The sequence below is a fragment of the Oncorhynchus mykiss genome, chromosome 7 (assembly GCF_057628025.1).
Source record: "Oncorhynchus mykiss isolate SJ-2025 chromosome 7, ASM5762802v1, whole genome shotgun sequence".
Classification (NCBI taxonomy): Eukaryota; Metazoa; Chordata; class Actinopteri; order Salmoniformes; family Salmonidae; genus Oncorhynchus; species Oncorhynchus mykiss.
The window spans coordinates 59,084,336-59,098,621 of NC_143028.1; the positions used below are offsets into that span (position 1 = coordinate 59,084,336).

General features: G+C 42.1%; 1 protein-coding gene across 10 annotated transcripts in view; it reads right to left on the reverse strand.

Moving 5' to 3' along the window:
• slc11a2 (solute carrier family 11 member 2) overlaps positions 1–14,286 on the reverse strand; it is a 33,134-nt gene that overhangs the window by 5,273 nt on the left and 13,575 nt on the right. For 5 of the 10 annotated variants that reach the window (XM_090239484.1, XM_090239483.1, XM_090239482.1 and 2 more), the window contains exons 5-16: positions 12,051–12,170; positions 11,828–11,934; positions 11,538–11,608; positions 11,355–11,422; positions 11,035–11,190; positions 10,601–10,759; positions 10,356–10,442; positions 10,059–10,178; positions 9,717–9,866; positions 9,251–9,324; positions 8,809–8,962; positions 6,318–8,601 (exon numbers count right to left, since the gene is read on the reverse strand). In XM_090239484.1, the coding sequence (XP_090095610.1) occupies positions 8,482–8,601; positions 8,809–8,962; positions 9,251–9,324; positions 9,717–9,866; positions 10,059–10,178; positions 10,356–10,442; positions 10,601–10,759; positions 11,035–11,190; positions 11,355–11,422; positions 11,538–11,608; positions 11,828–11,934; positions 12,051–12,170 (1,386 nt within the window). In that variant the 3' untranslated portion in view covers positions 6,318–8,481. 10 annotated transcript variants of the gene reach the window in all.

A 14,286-nucleotide genomic window follows, 5' to 3' on the forward strand; every position in this document is an offset into this window, starting at 1 on the left:
CCCCTCCATGGGGAGGGTCACACTCTGACATTCAAAGAGGGGGCATATTATTGTGGCCCTAGTGGCGCAAAATCAAAGGTCGGACTGTTTCAGGGGAAGGGAGTATATCTGATCTCCATCACCTAGGATGGTTAATCAAATCTTCCAATTTTTGCTCAGTTTTGCAGGCCTTCTCATACAGTTGCAACTGTATATGCATTTGTAAATCAAGACCTTTTAATTTTTTACCCCTTTCCTCCCCAATTCCGTTGTATCCAATTGTTAGTAATTACTATCTTGTCTCATCGCTACAACTCCCTTACGGGCTCGGGAGAGACGAAGGTCGAAAGTCATGCGTCCTCCGAAACACAACCCAACCAAGCCGCACTGCTTCTTAACACAGCGCGCCTCCAACCCGGAAGCCAGCCGCACCAATGTGTCGGAGGAAACACCGTGCACACCGGCTACCTTGGTTAGCGCGCACTGCGCCCGGCCCGCCACAGGAATCACTGGTGCGCGATGAGACAAGGATATCCCTACCGGCCAAACCCTCCCTAACCCGGACGACGCTAGGCCAATTGTGCGTCGCCCCACTGCCCGGCTGCGACAGAGCCTAGGCGCGAACCCAGAGTCTCTGGTGGCACAGCTAGCGCTGCGATGCAGTGCCCTAGACCACTGCGCCACCTGAGAGGCAAATCAAGACCTTTCTTGAGTTGGGCTCTGGGATGGTGCAACTGTTGAGCATCTGAGTCTATGGTTGTTTGTGGGGGAAAGGGGCTAAGTGTGTATGAGTGTGTGTGCGTCTCGATCTGTTGCGAGGGAGTAAAAGATGTTAGGGACAATATAGGATGAATCACAATAATTATTTCCTAAAATAATAATTGCTTGCCAAAATGTAACTTTTGTAATTGCAATAGTGGTAAGAGATAACAATCATTTGCATAATCTGCCTACATTACTACAAATATGAATTGCTCATTATGTAAATTAAGATAAATATTTTAAAATCCCGTTTAGTAGACATAATACAAAGCGAAGTGAGGGCAATGGAAATGCTTTTGGTGGTTGATCTGTGGGTGGCACTGTGTGCTCTTTTCGAAGGATGGGTCCCGGTCTCTCCGGGATCCGGGGGGGGGGGCCTGCCGGTCATTAGGATGACAACCCAACGCGGGATGAGGGTTTTTAGCAGGTCGAATAGTGGGTACCAATTGTAGGTTTACTTAGTAGCAATGCAAATATCATGGTGCAGCTATATAGACAATCATCATGTTACTTTTTAATGGTACGTTTACAAACATATACAGTGGGGCAAAAGAGTATTTAGTTGTGAGATTGAGTGAAAACCTCCTTCCATCAGCAAGGGCATTGAAGATGAAACGTGGCTGGGTCTTTCAGCATGACAATAATCCCAAACACACCGCCCGGGCAACGAAGGAGTGGCTTTGTAAGAAGCATTTCAAGGTCCTGGTGTGGCCTAGCCAGTCTCCAGATCTCAACCCCATAGAAAACCCCATAGAAAATCTTTTGGAGGGAGTTGAAAGTCCGTGTTGCCCAGCAACAGCCCCAAAACGTCACTGCTCTAGAGGAGATCTGCATGGAGGAATGGGCCAAAATACCAGCAACAGTGTGTGAAAACCTTGTGAAGACTTACAGAAAACGTTTGACCTCTGTCATTGCCAACAAAGGGTATATAACAAAGTATTGAGAAACTTTTGTTATTGACCAAATACTTATTTTCCACCATAATTTGCAAATAAATTAATAAAAAATCCTACAATGTTTTCTGGATTTTTTTTTCTCATTTTGTCTGTCATAGTTGAAGTGTACCTATGATGAAAATTACAGGCCTCATCTTTTTAAGTGGGAAAACTTGCACAATTGGTGGCTGACTAAATACTTTTATGCCCCACTGTGGGGGGGGAGAGAGAGAGAGAGAGACACACTACCATTAAAAAGTTTAGGGTCACTTAGAAATTCTTGTTTTTGAAAGAAAAGCAAATATTTTGTCCATTAAAATAACATCAAATTGATCAGAAATACAGTGTGGACTATTGTAGCTGGAAACTGCACATTTTTGATGGAATATCTACCTAGGCCCATTATCAGCAACCATCACTACTGTGTTCCAATGGCATGTTGTGTTAGCTAATCTAGGCAGAGTTGCAAAGAAAAAGCCATCTCTCAGACTGGCCAAAAAATAAAAAATATCAAGATGAGCAAAAGAACAGACACTGGACAGAGGCCAGAATCCCGGAGTCGCCTCTTCACTGTTGACGTTGAGACTGGTGTTTTGCGGGTACTATTTAATAAAGCAGCCAGTTGAGGACTTGTAAGGAGTCTGTTTCTCAAACTAATGTACTTGTCCTCTTGCTCAGTTGTGCACCGGGGCCTCCCACTCTTATTCTGGTTAGTGCCAGTTTGCACTGTTCTGTGAAGGGAGTAGTACACAGCGTTGTACGAGATCTTCAGTTTCTCACATTGAATAGCCTTCATTTCTCAGAACAAGAATAGACTGACGAGTTTCAGAAGAAAGTTATTTGTTTCTGGCCATTTTGAGCCTGTAATCGAACCCACAAATGCTGATGCTCCAGATACTCAACTAGTCTAAGACGACCAGTTTTATTGCTTCTTTAAATCAGTAAAACAGTTTTCAGCTGTGCGAACATAATTGCAAAAGGGTGTTCTAATGATCAATTTGCCTTTTAAAATTAGAAACTTGGATTAGCTAACACAACGTGCCATTGAAACACAGGAGTGATTGTTGCTGATAATGGGCTTCTGTACGCCTACGTAGATAATCCATTAATCTATTTTTATTTTATTTAAATCAGCCGTTTCCATCTTCAATAGTAATTTACAACATTAACAAATGTCTACACTGTATTTCGGATCAATTTGATGTTATTTTAAAATGGACAAAATAAAAAAGCGCTTTTCTTTCAAAAACAAGGACATTTCTAAGTGACCCAAAAAATATATGGGGAATTGGAAATTATTATAAAATAAAATTACTGATGGAAGCAACAATCTATCCGCAATATTAAAGCTTATCCACCCCCTAATAAAAAATAAAAAAGTTCCAAACCACTAGTTAACAGCCAGTTTTCAGGTTGCCCCGCACCAGACCACTCCCAGACAGTCCTAGCACAATTCTTGCTTGAGAAATAGTTTTTTGCTGAAAAGCAGGTATTTAAGATGGCACTGAAGATGTTGGCTGACGTTTTACATGCTCCTAACCAAATTGTGCTATTTTGTTAGTAAACTATTTTTTAAACCAATTATGTACAACAAATGTTGCTGATACCGTCTCTTATGACCGAAAATAACTTCTGGACATCAAAACAGCAATTACTCACCACGAACTGCAAGAAGCTGTTTCCTTTTAAGTCCTTCGAGAATCCGTGGGTGAGCGAGTAAACTCTCAATGCCATCTGTCCTACTTGCTAACATGCAATCATTGGAAAATAAAATAAAATGACCTACGTTTATCCTACCAACGGGACATTAAGAACTGTAATATCTTATGTTTCACAGAGCCATGGCTGAACGACGAGACATAATATATATACATCAATAGACATCTGTATAAATCAATGATGTCGCTTTGCGGATGGTGATTCTCTGATCCACCTCTACGCAGACGACACCATTCTGTATACTTTTGGCCCTTCTTTGGACACTGTTAACTAACCTCCAGATGAGCTTCAATGCCATACAACTCTTCTGCCGTGGCCTCCAACTGCTCTTAAATGCAAGTAAAACTAAATGCATGCTCTTCAACCAATCGCTGCCCACACCTGCCCGCCCGCCTAGCATCACTACTCTGGACGGTTCGGACCTAGAATGTGTGGACACCTACAAATACATTGGTGTCTGGTTAGACTGTAAACTCTCCTTCCAGACTCACATTAAGCATCTCCAATCCACAATTAAATCTAGAAATCTGCTTCCTATTTTCGCAACAAAGCATCCTTCACTCGTGCTGCCGAACATAGCCTCGTAAAACTGACTATCCTATCGATCCTTGACTTCGGCGATGTCATTTACAAAATAGTCTCCAACACTCTACTCAGAAAATTGGATGCAGTCTATCACAGTGCCATCCGTTTCGTCACCAAAGCCCCATATACTACCCACCACTGCGACCTGTATGCTTTTGTTGGCTGGCCCTTGCTTCATATTCGTCGCCAAACACACTGGTTTCAAGTCATTTTTTAGTCTTTGCTAGGTAAAGCCCCGCCTTCTCAGCTCACTGGTCACCATAGCAGTACCCACCCGTAGCACGCGCTCCAGCAGGTATATTTCGCTGGTCACCCCGAAAGCCAATTCCCCCTTTGGCCGCCTTTCCTTCCAGTTCTCTGCGGCCAATGACTGGAACGAATTGCAAAAAATTTATAAAAAATAAAAATAAAAAAATTTAAAAAATAAAATACAAAAAAAATAAAAATAAAAAAAAAAAAAAAAAAAAATCGCTGAAGCTGGAGTCATATCTCCCTCACTAACTTTAAGCATCAGATTATTGCACCATACCATACATAGCCCATCTGTAAATAACCCATCCAACTACCTCAACCCCATATAGTTATTTATTGTATTATTTTTTGCTCCTTTGCACCCCAGTATCTCTACTTGCACATTTATCACTCCACTGTTGATTTGCTAAATTGTAATTATTTCGCCACTATGGCCTATTTATTGCCTTACCTCCCTAATCTTACTTCATTTGCACACCCTGTATATAGACTTTGTGTTATTGACTGTACGTTTGTTTATTCCATGTGTAACTCTGTGTCGCACTTCTTTGCTTTATCTTGGCCAGGTCGCAATTGTAAATGAGAACTTGTTCTCAACTGGCTTACCTGGTTAAATAAAAAATATAGAGCGGGCGGGATTTTCCATGCACAGGCAGAACAGAGAAGCCATGTCAAAAACAGCTGTTGCGCAATGTCTTCTATTAAAGAAGTCTCGAGGTAGAGTGCCTTATGATAAGCCGTAGACCACACTATCTATATTATTCGTAGCCATCTATTTACCACCACAGACTGATGCTGGCACTAAGACCGCACTCATCCAAGGCCATAAGCAAACAAGGAAATGCTCATTCAGAAGTGGCGCTCCTAGTGGCCAGATACTTTAATGCAGGCAAACTTAAATCAGTTTTACCAGCATGTCACATGCAACCAGAGATTTTTTATTGAATTAAATAAACTCAAGAACACATTTACTCCACACGTAGACATGCATGCCTCCTGATTCCTGCTTACAAGGAAAAACTAAAGCAGGAAGTGCCAGTGACTCACTCAATACAAAAGTGGTCAGATGACACGGATGCTACGCTTTCAAGACTGTTTTTCTAGCACAGACTGGAATATTTTCCAGGATTCATCCAATACCATTGAGGAGTATACCACCTCAGTCATCGGCTTCATCAATACGCGCATCGATGACGTCGTCCCCACAGTGACCGTACGTACATATCCCAACATCCGCATCGAGCTAAAGGCTAGAGCTGCCGCTTTCAAGGAGCACTAATCCTGACGCTTAAAATAAATCCCGCTATGCCCTCCGACGAACCATCAAATTGGCAAAGTGTCAATACAGGATTAAGATTGAATCCTACTTCACCGGCTCTGACGCTCGTCAGATGTGGCAGGGCTTAACTATGGACTACAAAGGGAAACTCGGATGCGATCTGCCCGGTGAGCTAAATGCCTTTATGCTTGCTTCAAGGACAGCAACACTGAAGCATGCACAAGAGCACCAGCTGTTCTGGATGACTGTGTGATAACACTTTCGGTAGCCGATGTGAGCAAGACCTTTAAACAGGTCAACATTCAAAGCCGCAGGGCCAGATTGAGTACACATCCTGGTAATCCAAGAATGAGCGGGCCTCAACTAGCCTGTACCCCTGCACACTGACTCGGTACCCCCTGTATATAGCCTCGTTATTGTGTTACTTTTTTACTTTAGTTTGATAAATATTTTCTTAACTCTTCTTGAACTGCACTGTTGGTGAAGGGCTTGTAAGTAAGCATTTCACGGTTTAAGATTGGTAGACCAGTAACCCAAAGGTCAACACCGCAACGACTAGGTGGAAAAAAAACATCTGTCTGTGCCCTTGAGCAAGGCACTTAAGATTAAGTGCTCCAGGGTCACCGTCAATGGCTGATCCCTGGATCTGACACCACTCTCAATCCACACATGCGTATAATACACACTTGTGCATGTGTGAAATAGGACAAATGTATACACCCAACTATTTATCATTAAAGAGGGGGGGGAAGTTAAAAAACTTAAATCCTCTCATTGAACACCAAGACACAAGACATCTAGAAATATCCATGTTTGTTTTGATTTTTATTTTTGATACATGGTGTTGCTTTATTCAGTAGTGAGACAGACACTGTCGTATAGCTTATATCTACAGTATGCTTCACTTGGTTCTGCTGGGTTCAAACACACCTCTAGTCAGAACAATGCACTGCTAAGAGAGTCTGCCTGCCTGTATTACACAGAGAGAGAGATGCACTGGTGTGACACTACAGATAGTTACATTTGAGTTATCTTAAAACCTTGGTAAAAACATAGTAAAATCCTTAACCTTTTATAGCTGCTGAATATTATTCTTAGTCAAATAGATTGAGCTTGACCATGTAAGAACTGCATGAATTAAGTTTACAGATTGGTATGTTGCATTAAACATCAGCAAGAAACCAGTTCTGTATATGCATGTTCAATCTTAAAACAATATATTGCTGACAAGCAAAACATTTTGGGACTTTGTCAACAGTGGACTAATGAACCAAATAACAAAATATGTTTTTGGGATGTAATTTTTCTTTAAAGCGATGTCCCAGTCAAATTAACTTGTGGATACCATTTTTATGTCTGTGTCCAGTATGAAGGAAGTTAGTTTTGCGAGCCAATGCTGATTAGCATTAGCTCAATGACTAGACTTCGTCATTGCGCTAATGCTATTTAGCAACTTCCGTCAAAGTGGCAACATCCGTATCAAAAGACAAAAATGGTATCCACAAGTTCATCCGACTGGGGAAGTAGATAAAGGGCCTCATTGCCAAAATCCTGAAGTATCCCTTTAAGGGCAATCAACTTGTTAAAATAGAATTTCAGCGTTTGACTTCGATCTCACTTGGAATTATAGGTTTTTGTTATCTATCCAAGGATTTGTTGGAATGAAAACAACCATAGAATCTTATGAAAAAGCATTGAGGCATTATAGGAAATTACTCATGAATGCTTTTAACAGTCCTGTAATTCCAATCTGATGTTTATCAAAAACATTACAACTAACATTCAAGATAAAACTAACCTCAAGTGGTATGTTATAACATACGTAATTTAGTAAAGGTAGCAAGGGGCATGTTATTAGTACCACATTACAAAAAGTCTACCACAGTGTTAGACAATTGGCAAAACTCTCAATTAAAAGATATGCGAGAATTCTTTAATTACTCCCCATAACAAGGATATTACACTTAAAAAGTTTGTCCTTCCTAGTCACATCAAATTGTACATACGTGTCCATTCCAAAGCCTCACTTCTAGTGGGGAACAACCCCAATTTACGTACAGATTATATTAACAGTTTTGAAGTCAAAACACATGCACTCTGAAAAAAATCAGTTTGAATGGAGAGATGTGTTGAAAATACTGACTAAAAGAGGTAATTTTTTAATTATGCTCAACCCAAACTAAAAGTGTTCTCTTCCCATGGTTTCTTTTGCTGAAAAGGTGAGAACTGTAATTATAATGAACAAAAATCTAAAATGAATTAAATAATACAGCAAGGAGAGATATACTTCAGTTCTACATTTGACCAAATAATCATAAATGGTGTCTTCACACAGAGGTACAATAACGGAAAAAGTAAATTACCAAACAGAACGATAGCAGCTGCCAAATACTGTAGACTTCAGCTTATTATGTCAGCAGGTTAAGAATTGCCCTTTTGCCAGATCATAACTTGTCACATCTTAACCTGGAATAGGACTGCAATAATTTGAGAAATAGAATTCAAACTTAATTTTCCAATTGAAAAGCATAAGAATGTCACACTGCTTGAGCATGAAAATACAGGAGATAGGATATAAACTATAACTGAACCCTGAGGACTCTAAAAAGGGACAGGGGGTCGTCGTAATTGGGTTTTACATAATAAACCCCACATACCAGTAGCTCAACAGAACACGATAAAACCATTAGAACAGTGGAGGGAAAATGTTCTCTGAAGTGTTGATCTCATGATTAGAGATATCGGGATAGGTCTTAAGATCTCTCTATAAAAAGGTGTACGTCTCTCTCAAAGCCTGAAGGACATGACAGACCAACAAGAACATTATGTGCAGCGAGTGCGTCATTTTCTGTTCATTTTCCAACGATTCTACATCTCCAACGTTTGTCGACACCTAGCAGGTGATCTGCTGTGCACAGCCAACGTTCGTCTTGGTCTGTCTTGTCCTTTAAAACAATGTCCTGTTCCATTTTAGGTGTCATACGCTGGCTGTTCCTCAATGAACACAGCGTGGCAGTTGTTGCTTACCCTGTTGCCCAGACAGGACACGTCCAGACAGGACACACCGAGGGCTATCAGACACTGCCACGCCTGTAGACACACAGAGAGGGGAGGTCAGAAGAGGATCACTGTACTCCTTATAATAGTTTACAATCCATCTTTTCAAACCATATCCCTGCATTCAGTATCTAGTATTCCACATCGAACGGTAGCCTCTTTATTTGGGAATTGATCTACAGTGTTGTATGCTTATCCAACCCAGTCCATGCTGCTATAATGACTACTACAGTAACTCACCAGGTAGCACACAAAGCTTAGGTAGGCTATGCAGAGCAAGGCCACCAGCACGTAGAGCGCCACACTGTTCAGGCTAGTCACGTAGACCACCACAAAGTACATGTTTATGGCACAGACCACCAGGATGACCACCCCTCCGCCAATCTTCCACACCCTCAGGAGCACAGTCACAGACGAAACAGTTAGGCATCAATGATAAAGGGTCACTGTCATCACATTTATGAATTAGTTGGTCGATCAGTGAAAATACAGAAATAAATCTGACTAAGTCCCAAATGGCACCCTATTCCCTACAGAGTGCACTAGGTATGGCACTATGTAGGACATAAGGATCCATTTGAGATGCATCCCCCGTCATCACATTTATTCATTTTTTGGTCTATCAGTGCAAATACAGAAGCAATCTTCAGTGTTACATGGGTTGAGGGTTATGGTGACTCACAGTCCATTAGCAAAGTCATCCATGATGGATGTCAGACTGGTGAAGGTCAGGATGGGGATCAGAGCAAACGGCAGCTGTGGAACAAAGAGAGACAGAAAGAACTGATGACATTCTGTCTCTGTCCCTTCAATAGCTTTTAATACATGCATCAGTTTAACACCCCCAAAGACTCCCAAGCCAGCCCAGAGTAGCTGATACCCCTCTCTCTAACCTGCAGTCCCTAGCCCAAGTCTTCACTATCTCCGTCCTGCACCCTCCTCCCTAATCAATCAAATATATTTATAAAGCCCTTTTTACATCAGCCGATGTCCAAGTGCTATACAGAAACACAGCCTAAAACCCCAAACAGCAAGCCCTGTCTCTTCTCTCTGCATGTTCCCAGACCCCTTCGGCATCACAAATGGCAACCTAGTCCCCATTTTGTGCACTACTTTTGATAGGGCTCTGGTCATGTCTTCTCTCTGACCTGCATGCTCTGCAATACGTTGAGGAAGTCGTTCATGCCCGTTAGGTGCTGTACGTCCTGAAAGATGGCCACCAGCAGGGTGGGGAAGATTGCGATGGAGCGGGTGAGAAGCACCCGGGCAAAACGGGACCAACGCAGGTTCAGGAAACCCTGAGGCAGGGGAAGAGAGAAAATAGTCAACATACAGACAAACACACATCCCTACTGACAAAACACTGAGGTGTTTACATACAAAACATCAACACACGCATACACAAGGACTGACTTAAAGGTTAACAATACAATGTGCACTCTCACATACACAAACTAACACGGTAGTTGGGTACTTGTGCACGTTCTCACCTCCATGACAAACTGGCCAGAGTAAGTGCCTGTCATGGTGGAGCTCTGTCCGGCAGCCAGGATCCCGATGGCCCAGATGTAGAGGGCCGCAGGGCCAAAGAAACAACCCAGCACCACGCCCTGTATAGAGTGAGTGGGAGATTGTAGGAATTCCCCCCATGGTTATTCATATTATCAACACCAAACAAATGTTCATTTCATGGCAAAATGACTGACTGAGATAGCAGGTATATACAGTATCAAAGTGATTTCATATCACAGGTTATATAGATTGTCGTTAATCCTTGAAAGATGTACCCCTTTGAAGATGTCCACCTGTAGCGTGCTGTTGTCCAGAGGGAAGAGGTCTGTGTGAGGACTGCCTGATGCATTGCATTTTGCATTCTGTGACACACAGAATAACAGCAGCACATCACAAACAAGGGAGGTCACTGGTTTAGAGGTGCCATACTGATGCTATATTAATGTATAAACAATCTCTAAATGATTGCTACAGTCCGAGGCAAGGAGACATGCTGGGTCTGGTTAGTCATTATACCCACCACCTCAATGTTGGTTTTGTCGTAGAAGGCCTCAGCAAACACTGCTACAACAAAGACGTTGATGAGGAAGGAGATGAAGAGAGCAATAGTTGACTCGATAAAGTAGTATTTGTTGGCCTCCTTCACCTCCTTCTTGTTCCCACGATCTATTTGCCGAGACTAGACAATAAAATATCATTAAAATTAATGAATTAAAATATAAATCACAATTCTTGTGACATTGTACTTTCTGGTTGTAAGGCCAAAAAATGTATAAATGATTGTTTCAATCGTTACCAATATTTTATGTCATAGTAAAGGTCAATGACGACCCTCTACTATGTCATAGTGAAGATCTTTGACTCTGTAGTAAGTCATAAAGCAGGTCTTTGACTCCTATGTCATACTATAGAGGAGTGAAAGACTTTCACTATGTCGTAATGCAAGAGACCTACCTTAACGAGGGCAGAGTGTAGGTAGATGTTGTGGGGCATGATGACAGCTCCTACGATGCCCACAGCCTGCTCCATCTGGGCAGAATCACAGTTCTCACAGTACGGCAGAAACATCCCCTTCAGCAGCTCCCCCTGGTCCGGACGCACCATCACATACTACAGGCACACACACACAAGAGACGGCAGTCAGATATACACAAATGCAGAAAAAAAAACCTACCAAATTCTATCAAAGCTGCGCTATATACTATAAAAACCAGCTGGCAGGTTTACAGAAGGGTATTTTTTATAGATGAACACAGGGAAAAGCTTGTTCTTACCTCATATCCAAAGCTTACAGCCATGATGGTGATGAGAAACCCAAAGAAGGCTTCAAGTTTCCTCAAGCCTAAAAAACAAAAGTCAGAAATAATTTTGAAACACGCCCAGACAGAAATGCATACACACACCTGTGCCCAAGGACTTAAAAATCACAGACATCTTAATGTGTCAAAGAAACTCACCATATTTATCTAGAAAAAGGAACACAAAGGTGTCAATGATGGTGATGAGGACACCTCCCCAAAGTGGAATCCTGGTAGATAGCAAACAACAATGTTATTTTGACCCCAATACATTGACCTCTAGACCACCCGTTGTATGCCTTTGTCAGCATCCCAAATGTCACCCTTTATAGTGCATTACTTTCGAACAGGGGGCACTATATAGGGAATAGGGTGTCATTTGGGACGCACTCTGTGTAGTGTAGTAAAGTGTGGCTTGGTTGGGCGCTGGCGGATGGTACTGTAGCTACCTGCCCATAGAGAGGAGGTTGAAGGCGATGGCACAGCCGATGACCTCCTGCATGTCTGAGCCGATGATGGCCAGCTCCACCATCAGCCACAGGATAATACGAGGAACCTGGGAGTGAGGGGGGGATGGAGGAGTGAAGAACAAGACTGGATATAACACAAAGCAATCACATTCAATTAATTTAAACCCTTCTATATGGTGTAGGGCAAGGGAGGGTTACTCACAGTGGGGTACTGGCGGTTGCAGACCTCTGCGAGGTGCATCCCTGTGACAACCCCCAGGCGCGCAGCCAGTCTCTGCAGGAGGAGGCCGATGATGGTGGCCCCCAACAACACCCACAGGAGCTGAGAGAGAAAGAGAGCGAGAGTGGGGGACAAAATGATGATGAAGCATTGGAGTAAATTAAACATAATCAAGAGCAAAAAGATCAGATGTAATAGGAAATGCGGATTTATAGAATAAAACATTACTGTCCAACCAGAGATAGAACTATGCCTTTGAGTAAATTATTTGTCTTCAAATTTGAGCATGGTTCAGAAATCTCTATAGTTGCACCATTGAAAGCATCTTGACTGGCTACATCACCACGGAGTTTGCCAACCACAAGGCCCTACAGAGGGTAGTGCGTATGTCCCAGTTCATCACTGGGGCCGAGCTCCCTGCCATCCAGGACCTCTATACCAGGCGGTGTGAGGAAGGCTCTAAAAACTGTCAAAGATTCCAGCCACCCAAGACAGACTGTTCTCTCTGGTACCGTACAGCAAGCTTGACCGATGCACCAAGTCTGGAACCAACAGGACCCTGAACAGCTTCTACCACCCCCAAGCCATAAGACTGCTATATTTGACAATAAAATCACAATAGATCACACATGTGGATACATTGCAAATCATCAAGGAAAAAAATAAATAATAATGTTTAGAAACTTATGTTAACATTTAATCAACAAATGAAAGATGGAAAACGAATGGGGTTGAGGCAGTTTGGAAAACTCTATGGCTTGCGAGGGAGCATCAATGCTACAGTACAGCCAGGGAGAAAGTCAGTGTCAGTCAAGCCAGAAGCTCTTCATCAGGGTCCATCCCTTTGTCCAAAGTTCCCAGTTCCTTCATAGTAGCCACTCCTCCATAGGTAGCTGATCCTCCATTGTCGACAGTGTAACACCCAACTGAGTGATGCTTCTACTGCAATAAAGCACCAGAAAAATCAACCACACATCGGCAGTGGTCAGGAACAGTCCCTCCGCCTCGGACACCGTAGTCTCCACCTTCCAACCGGCAGGTGAAACAAAAAAGCCAGAGCTACTGCTGCATTATTTAAAACGCAAACAGCCATTAGGCATGGCCGATTAATTCAAAAGTCAAAGTTTGTCACGTGCGCCGAATACAACAGGTAAACAACCTTACAGTGAAATGCTTACTTACAGGCTCTAACCAATAGCGCAAAAAAAAAAAAAGCTATTAGGTGAACAATAGGTAAAGAAATAAGTAAAAAGACAGGCTATATACAGTAGTAGAGGTCGACCGAGTATGATTTTTCAACGCCGATACCGATTATAGGAGGACCAAAAAAGCAGATACCGATTAAATCGGCCGATTTTTAATTGTTTTTATTTGTAATAATGACAACTACAACAATACTGAATTAACACTTATTTTAACTTAATATAATACATAAATAAAATCAATTTAGCCTCAAGTAAATAATGAAACATGTTCAATTTGGTTTAAATAATGCAAAAACAAAGTGTTGGAGAAGAAAGTAAAAGTGCAATATGTGCTATGTAAGAAAGCTAACATTTGAGTTCCTTACTCAGAACATGAGAACGTATGAAAGCTGGTGGTTCCTTTTAACATGAGTCTTCAATATTCCCAGGTAAGAAGTTTTAGGTTGTAGTTATTATAGGAATTATAGGACTATTTCCCTCTATACCATTTGTATTTCATTAACCTTTGACTATTGGATGTTCTTATAGGCACTTTAGTATTGCCAGTGTAACAGTATAGCTTCCGTCCCTCTCCTCGCTCCTCCCTGGGCTCGAACCAGCAACACAACGACAATTAGCGCACGCTAACTAGCTAGCCATTTCACTTCGGTTACACGAGCCTCATCTCGGGAGTTGATAGGCTTGAAGTCATAAAAAGTGCAATGCTTGACGCACAACGAAGAGCTGCTGGCAAAATGCACGAACGTGCTGTTTGAATGAATGTTTACGCGCCTGCTTCTGCCTACCACCGCTCAGTCAGATACTTGTATGCTCAGTCAGATTATATGCAACGCAGGACACGCTAGATAATATCTAGTGATATCGTCAACCATGTGTAGTTAACTAGTGATTATGATTGATTGTTTTTGATAAGATAAGTTTAATGCTAGCTAGCAACTTACCTTGGCTTACTGCATTCGTGTAACAGGCAGTCTCCTTGTGGAGTGCAATGAGAGAGAGGCAGGCCGTTATTG